The sequence below is a fragment of the Zea mays genome, chromosome 7 (assembly GCF_902167145.1).
Source record: "Zea mays cultivar B73 chromosome 7, Zm-B73-REFERENCE-NAM-5.0, whole genome shotgun sequence".
NCBI lineage: Eukaryota > Viridiplantae > Streptophyta > Magnoliopsida > Poales > Poaceae > Zea > Zea mays.
In genome coordinates, this window is record NC_050102.1 from 164,984,638 (window position 1) to 164,992,442 (window position 7,805).

A 7,805-nucleotide genomic window follows, 5' to 3' on the forward strand; every position below is an offset into this window, starting at 1 on the left:
TCCTGCTCACCCTCCTCACCCTGCACATGAGCATCCTGCTGAGGAGTCTCCTGCTCACCCTCCTCACCCTGCACTTCGTCTAGACAGTCGAGAAGTTGCTGCTGCCTCTGTCGGCTCTGTGAGGTGCCCTGAAAAAGCCCACTGCCCGAGCTGTCCTCGCTGGCCGCGCTGCCCCCACTCCTCCTCGATCTCCTATGCTTGAACATGTTCAACTGTAGATAAATTAATGTCAAACCACAGTATATGAAACAAATAATATGAAAATTAATAATGTGGAAATTGGAATACATAGCTTAATTGATTAACTAAAAGTAACATACTAATCAAAAGTCATCCGCATCCGATGATGCTTCTTCGGCTCGTTGTTTATTCATACGCTCTTGATTTCGTTGGATCCTTACTGATCTTCTAACGACGACAGGTCATTTGCGCTTTGACCTAGGTTCTTCAATTAAGTCGCTTGAATTGCAACAGAGATTTTCAAGTCCTTCTCCATTGGTCACATGGAATCGATGAGCTATGTCTTGAGTCGACGCCGCTTCTGGTTGAAAAATAGCATCATCGTTGTCCCTGCTCGTACTCACGTAGTCAGCACTCTCTGGAGCGACGACTTGTGGGTTGACTTTGATTGCAACCCACCAAGCCCTAAGGCTTGGGTGAGGATATGGCAGGTAGTACACCTGTTTTGCCTGATTTGCAAGGACAACATCGCTCATACTGCTCGGAATCCTAGAGCTATGCTTCACCTCGACATTACCATACTTGTCGACACGAGTCCCACTATGAGCATCAAACCAGTCGCACTCGAAAAACACGACTTTAAGTTCTTTGGGGCCATCGAAAATCAACTCTACAATGTTTTGAAGAACACCGTAATAGTCCACTATTTTGTCATCGTCAACATATGAACTTGCCAACACACCACTATTGGTGGTGGCTGCCAATGGTCGACTCTTCTCCAATTTCGCAGTTCGGAAGCGATATCCATTTACATCATAGCGAGTATAGTTCCGGACGGACACAGAGGTATGTGCCATTTGCTGCAAGTCTGGGTGCACAGAGTTTTTGGAAACCTATACAAGGAATTAGTATATGCATTATATCTTCCAAGTCCAAAATTCAAAGATTAAGTATGGACAATGAGAGAATGACAATTACTAACATAATTACGAAACCACTGCACGAAGTTTGGTCCACCTTTCAACCCATCACGTCGAAGATTTTCTAATTGGATGGTCGTAGGTTTACTAGTAGATTTCCAACATTCTTCATCAAACATGCTGGACATATTAGAAACATGGACATTACACACTATAGAAATTATGAGATGAGAAAATGGAAGTAACTATGAGGAAAACTTACTCGAACGCCTCCTGTGTGCTGTCAATATTGCTATACATATATAGCATTAGCGTGTTCAAATCTGATCCTTCAATGTGACGTACACTCCCTTTTCCAACTGCTTTACCTGGATTCGCAAAAATTTGAAGGGTGCTTTGGGGCGATTCATTTTCGACATGAAGTCGCACTGAAGGAGCAAACACATTGTTGGCTCGAGCGAAATACCTGGTTGAGAATTGATATATCTCCTTAAGGGCAAAAGCCTCCGCAATACACCCTTCGACTCTAGCCTTGTTCCGAACAGACGCCCTGAGCTTTTTCAACGCCCTTTCTATAGGATACATCCACCTGAATTGCACTGGTCCGCCTACCAAAGCTTCCCAAGGCAAATGCACAATTAGATGTTGCATCACATTGAAGAATCCTGGCGGGAAAACCTTTTCAAATTTACAAATAAGAATTGGAATTTCTTTCTCAAATTTCTGCATCAACCTCTTCGATATCGTCTTTGCGCATACTTCCCTATAGAAGTAACTCAGCTCTGCAAATATGCTCCAAAGCTCATCCTTAAAATAGCCTCGAAACATCACGGGCATCAGCCTCTCCATAATAATATGGTAGTCATGGCTTTTCAAACTGATCAATTTACCGGTCTTCAGATTGACTGCCCGTTTCAGATTTGCCGCATACCGATCTGGAAATTTCAGATTCTTCAACCACTTAAATATTTCTTTCCTTTCATCCGGCTTGAGGCAGTAATCAGCTCGCGGCCTACTTTCATGCCCTTTATCGCTTACTTTCAACTCGAGCATCGGCCTCTTACAAATTTCAGCCATGTCTTTTCTTGCCTTCATATTATCTTTCGTTTTATCAGTCACATCAAAACATGTGCTTATGATGCTTTCAGCAACGTTACGCTCTTGGTGCATCAAGTCTATGTTGTGCGGCATGATCAAGGCTTTTGCATACGGAAGCTCCCATATTGATGAAATATGGGTCCAGTTATGGTCCTCCCCGTAGCCTTGGAACCTATCATTTTCTCCTTGCTTCAGACAAGCATGCCATGCCATTATCTGCGGTGCAGTTTGCCTCTTTGGTGGCCCATTTCTGATTTTGGCTCCACCTCTGAATGCAGTAAGCGAATTCCTGAAATCATGCTTGAATGGAGTCCAACGTCGATGAGCATCAAAGAATGAAACTTTCCCACCATGCTTCAATCTGAATGCATCCGTATCATTCATACATATGGGACAGCACAACCGACCATGGACACACCATCCAGACCAATCTCCATACGCCAGCAGATCATGCACTGACCACAAATAAGCAGCGCGCATGGTAAACTCCTTTTCAGTATGGCTGTCATAAGCCTTCACACCTCTCCACAATTGTTTCAGCTCTTCAATTAAAGGGCGAACAAACATATTCAGCTTTGGCCCTGGATGCTCGGGGCCTGGGATGACTAGTGCAAGGAACATGAACTCTTCTTTATTGACCAACTCAGGAGGAAGATTATATGGCACAATGAAGACAGGCCAACACGAGTAAGGGCTTGCACTGGTATTGAAAGGTGTGAATCCGTCCGTCAATAGACCAAGCCGTACACTCCTAGGGTCGTTTGCAAATTCGGGATCAAACTCGTCAAATGCCTTCCACGCATCACCGTCCGACGGATGGACCATTATGTCTGGATCAGTGACGAGACGTACACCATTCTTTGGCCACGTCATATGCAGAGCTATTTCCTTGTTGAGGAACAACCTTGAAAGCCGAGGAATGATGGGCAACCGACGAAGTTGCTTAGCTGCGACCTTCGTAACTACCAATTCACCCTCATCATTTGTCACCTCGACATATCTAGAAGCTTCGCAATGCTTACAACGGTCCAGCTTGTCATCCTCCTCAAAGAATAGCATGCAACTATTGGGACACACGTCGATCTTCTCATATGTCATCCCAAGACCAGCCAACATCTTCTTTGCGAAGTACATATTCTTTGGCAACTTATGATTCTCCGGGAGAACCTCGCCCATCAGTTGGACGATGTCGTTGTAAGCACTGTTTGAAATGTTGTGCTTCGACTTTATCGCCATTAGTCTAGTGAGAGTCCCAAGAACTGACATCTGAGTGTGCTCGTGCAGTCTCTCTTCTCCTGCGGTGAGTAGCCGGAAGAATTCCTGAGCATCGCGTGGAAGCTGCCCCGGCTCCTCAGCGTTCATTTCAACATCCCTACCAAGATCATGCAACATGTCATCCATCCTATCATGATCGTCATCAAGTTCCACCTCCGCGTCAACGTGTCTAATAGACTCTCCATGCCGGTACCATACAAGGTAGTTCGGCATAAACCCACTTTTGCAAAGGTGTTTCTCCATTTCGTCCTTCTTCTGAGGCCACTTGTTCTCGTAGCGATTGCAAGGACACTTCACTAGACGACCAGTTGCATCTTTGAAAGCGTGCTCAAGAAAAGCCTTTGTTACACCCATCCATTCATTCGAATGTGCCCCATCCTTTCTCCACCCGTCATACATCACCCTCCGATCACCGTCCATTTCAAAGGCTAAACAAAAGACAAAGAACATCAACGATCGTCCGTGGCTTAGGTGAACTCCCTATTAGGTAAAGGCCCTAAACCCACCCAAGAGTGTAGGCCGATGCTTGTGAATTTGTGACGTGTAGCCTACGATTGCCGCGAAATTTCGGCAGCATAACCCCGCTGCTCTCCAAGCACACGCCTGAACATGGTGCGTTGGAGAACAACTGGGTTACACAACCGAAATTCCGCGTCAATCATAAGGCACATGTCACAAATCAAAAGCATCGGCCTACACTCTCAGGCTGTCCAAAATACGTGGACAATTCCGGAACGGCGAACCTCACAAGCCAATGTGACGTTCGCCGTTCCCGAGCGGGTGACGCATACGGTTCGCTATGGTTAACGATCACCGTCCATAATAAATAACTTAAACAAAAGACAAATAACATTCACGGTCGCCACGGCACGCCGCACGCGAACGGCACGCCACGGCACGCGCACGGCACGCCGCACGCGCACGGCCGCCACGACACGCGCACGGCCGCGCGCCCGGCACGCCACGGCACGCGCATGGCACGCCCGGCACGCCACGGCAAGCATCAAATATGTCGGGAAAGAAGGGAGACGGGGAGGCTCACTGCGGGGAACGACGACGACGTGGACGGACGACACGGCGTGGACGAACGACGGCCGTGGACGAACGGCGTGGACGGTGGGCACGGCGTGGACGAGTCTGCTCCTATGAACGGCGTGGACGAACGGCGAGCCACGCGCGGCGGCGCGGAGCGGCGAGGGCGCGCGCGGGCCACGAGCGACGGCGCGTGGAGAGCGGGCGGGCGCGGGTGGCGGTGCAGTGAGGGAGGGCGGCCGGGCGGGCGGGCGCGGACGCCGGCGCGGCGATGGTGGACGGGGGCGCGGCTATGGTGGCCGGCGCGGGAGGGCGGGTGTGCGGGCGGGCGTCGACGGCGGCGCGGCGCGGCGCGTGGAGGGACGGTGTGCGGGCGGCGCGGCGAGGGAGGACGGGCGGGCGGGCGCCGACGGCGGCGCGGCGACGTAGGGCAGGCGGGCGGCGGCGCAAAGACGAGCGAGCGAGAGTTTGACGAGCGAGAGAGAGAAAGTGCGCTGAGGCCGATTAACGGGCCTCTATTTTCGTCGGCCTCATTGAGGCCGACGAAAATACAGGCCGGTTAATGACTTATTTTCGTCGGCCTGGATGCGGCCGACGAAAATACGCCACTTATTTTCGTCGGTCTAGCTGCGGCCGACGAAAATATCACACAGTTTCGTCGGTCCCGAGGCCGACGAAAATACCTTTCGTATTTTCGTGGGCCTGCCGACGAAAATCTTCGCTGGCCCACGAAAATAGGACACATTTTCGTCGGTCACTCTTGCCGACGAAAATAACATTGTATTTTCGTGGGCCGGCCCACGAAAATTTAGGTGTTTCCTGTAGTGAATAGTAGGATCATTATAACTTTAGGATGGATCAAAAAAATGTCTAGCAAAATGCAAAGGAGTGTAGAGTATGTTTTTCATCTTCCCATCAATGACACCTATGATATATGTACACATAGTTCCATTCTTGTCAACATTATGTTCAACCAAAAGAAAAAAAAACTGAGTAGGCATGTGCAATACAATAATGTCAACTCTCGCGGTAACGATAGAGTTGCAGTATGGTTATTTTAGATACTGACAAATAAGAACAGAAAATAAAAATGATTAAAAGGAGACCAGAATACTATTTTAAAGGATGGATTCACTTCTAAATACTACTTGAGAGAATACTATAATAGCTCACTTCCAAACAAGACAGGCCTCAAGAAGGTAGGCAGACAGGTGCGTGTCCATGCATGCATCTGATATTATGATGCGTGGTCGGCTGCTGAATGGAGCATTGCAAGAATGATGATGATAATCATTTGCACGTGCTCAAGCTCCTCAAGAGATATTGCATTGCTGTGTACGTGTTCATCATACAGATACTGCAGCATTTGATGCTGATTCTGTCGAACTGATGTTTGGACCATTCGCAAACTAAATTCAAGAGGCCAGCACCAGCGGGGCAAATTCTACCAGCTAATTAATGGCAGACAGATTGTTTGGGACTAGTTTAGGAGAAAAAAAAATAGGGTAGATTGAAGGGGCTAAAATCCCCTTCTTATTTAATTTTGAATAAAAATATAATTTTAGCACCTTCAATCCTTTGCGGTATTTAGCCCAAACTCGTCTTTATACGATAACGATCACAGACAAATCTGAATATCTGGTTGCCACGAAAACCGGAGACAAGAGAGAAACTCAGAGTGGTGCAAGCGCAATCCACTTGGGCTTGCTCGTATCGTATCGTACGCAGGTAGCATTTTTTGTTTTGTTTTTCCTTGGCAGACAACAGACAGATCACACATGCTTGCATTTACTCTCAGTCGAACTCAGTCCCGAGAATCCCAAATCAGAGAAAGGTTTTGTTTTAGGACAAAGAACTCATCAGTCATCACCGTCCAGCTCAAAAAACCAAGGCCAATTCAGCTCAAGAACCGAATTGTTTTAAGATCTGGTGGCTGGGGCGCTGACATCCACGTATTTCGTCAGAAAGCACATTCTTTTGCGCCCGGGCATAATTGATCTCAGCGATGATGGATAAATAGAGGTAACATTGGGTCTGAACTGTGAAGGAGCTGAATCATCTATCCATCATCACAAATGTAGTATAGTACAGCAAATCTAGGGGGGGGGGGGGTTCCACTTGTTTCTTCCCGTATGGCCGTATATCCTCACTCTGCAGTTTGTAGAGCAGAAAGGGTTTCAGTCTTTCAGAGAGTGTGCAGAGAGAAAGAGTCAGGTGGTCTATATAGTCATCATCAGACTTTTGGCTCCACGCTCTTCTTCCTCGTGATGCGGATGTAGCAGAAGACGGCGACGACGATGGCCGCGGCGAGCCCCGCCACGATGATCTTGCCGCCGGCGAACGCCCGGTCGAAAGGTCTGTGCCCGCCGCGGTGCGAGCTCAGCGGTGACCCGGCGAACCTGGACTCCTCCAGCAGGGAGTGCGCGTGCAGGGCGACGGCGGCAGCGGAATAAGGAGCGTCCGCAGCTACCCTGCTCATCGCGCCGCCGTGCAGGAGGACGGTGGCGAAAGGCCGCGCCGTGACGGCGGTCGCGGCCAGCTGGCTGGACACCAGGCAGAAGAGGAATAACCGAGGCATCGTCTCTCTTCAGATAGGTTCTGACTTCTGAGGGAGATCGGAGCTCAAGCGAGATGATCGGTGGACGTGTAGGAGAGCTGTGGGCCTGTGGCACAGGAGCTCTCTCACTCAGTAGTAGTGGGTGCGGTCGTGTGGATGATCCCTTGTTGATGATGTGCTGGGGAGGCCATGGCCGTGTGGCTGGGAGGGCCGTTATATAGGAGATGGGCATGGCAGTTGAGCCTGATGATCGCTGCCCAGTGATCCGCTGGCCGATTAAACAAAGGTGGGGGTGTTGGGTTGGGGCCGGGGGCAGAGGACGCATGGCCATGCACGCACCCACCCGGCCACCCCCACCCCCAGCCTTCAAATTCGGATCTTGATTTCTCGGTTGCATTGCATGATCAGTCTCCCTCGTGGCTGCTGGTGGCTCTAGGGAAAAATGATTGAATTTGGAGGGAGGGAAGCGGGTGTGGCTTCTAGGAATCCATGGGGCCAGCCGGCACTCAGCGGTCAACTCTTAGGTGGGTGTTCGTGCTCCGATCCGAGTGCATCAGCAACTGACATCTGGCTGGATGGACGTACGCCCCTGAGGCCATGACTATGGAGCTAGGAAGATGGAAGGAGCAGCAGTGTATCTGCATCTGCATCAGCATTCAGCATTCAGCAGCAGCAGCTCAGCATCCAGATTCCTCGAGTCAAGCTGCGAGGCAGGCAACAACTGTGTCCAGACTCCAGATGGA

The 7,805-nt window shown here is 49.6% G+C and overlaps 1 protein-coding gene across 1 annotated transcript; it reads right to left on the reverse strand.

Moving 5' to 3' along the window:
* Positions 1–6,542: 6,542 nt before the first annotated feature.
* Positions 6,543–7,247, reverse strand: LOC100276922 (uncharacterized). The gene has a single exon (NM_001150616.3). It carries the CDS (start codon positions 7,081–7,083, stop codon positions 6,739–6,741), a length of 345 nt encoding a protein of 114 aa, NP_001144088.1. The 5' UTR covers positions 7,084–7,247; the 3' UTR covers positions 6,543–6,738.
* Positions 7,248–7,805: the final 558 nt, after the last annotated feature.

What these genes read in the sequence shown, in the direction of transcription:
- LOC100276922 (NM_001150616.3), bottom strand. Translation starts at nt 7,083, where the DNA reads ATGCCTCGGTTATTCCTCTTCTGCCTGGTGTCCAGCCAGCTGGCCGCG.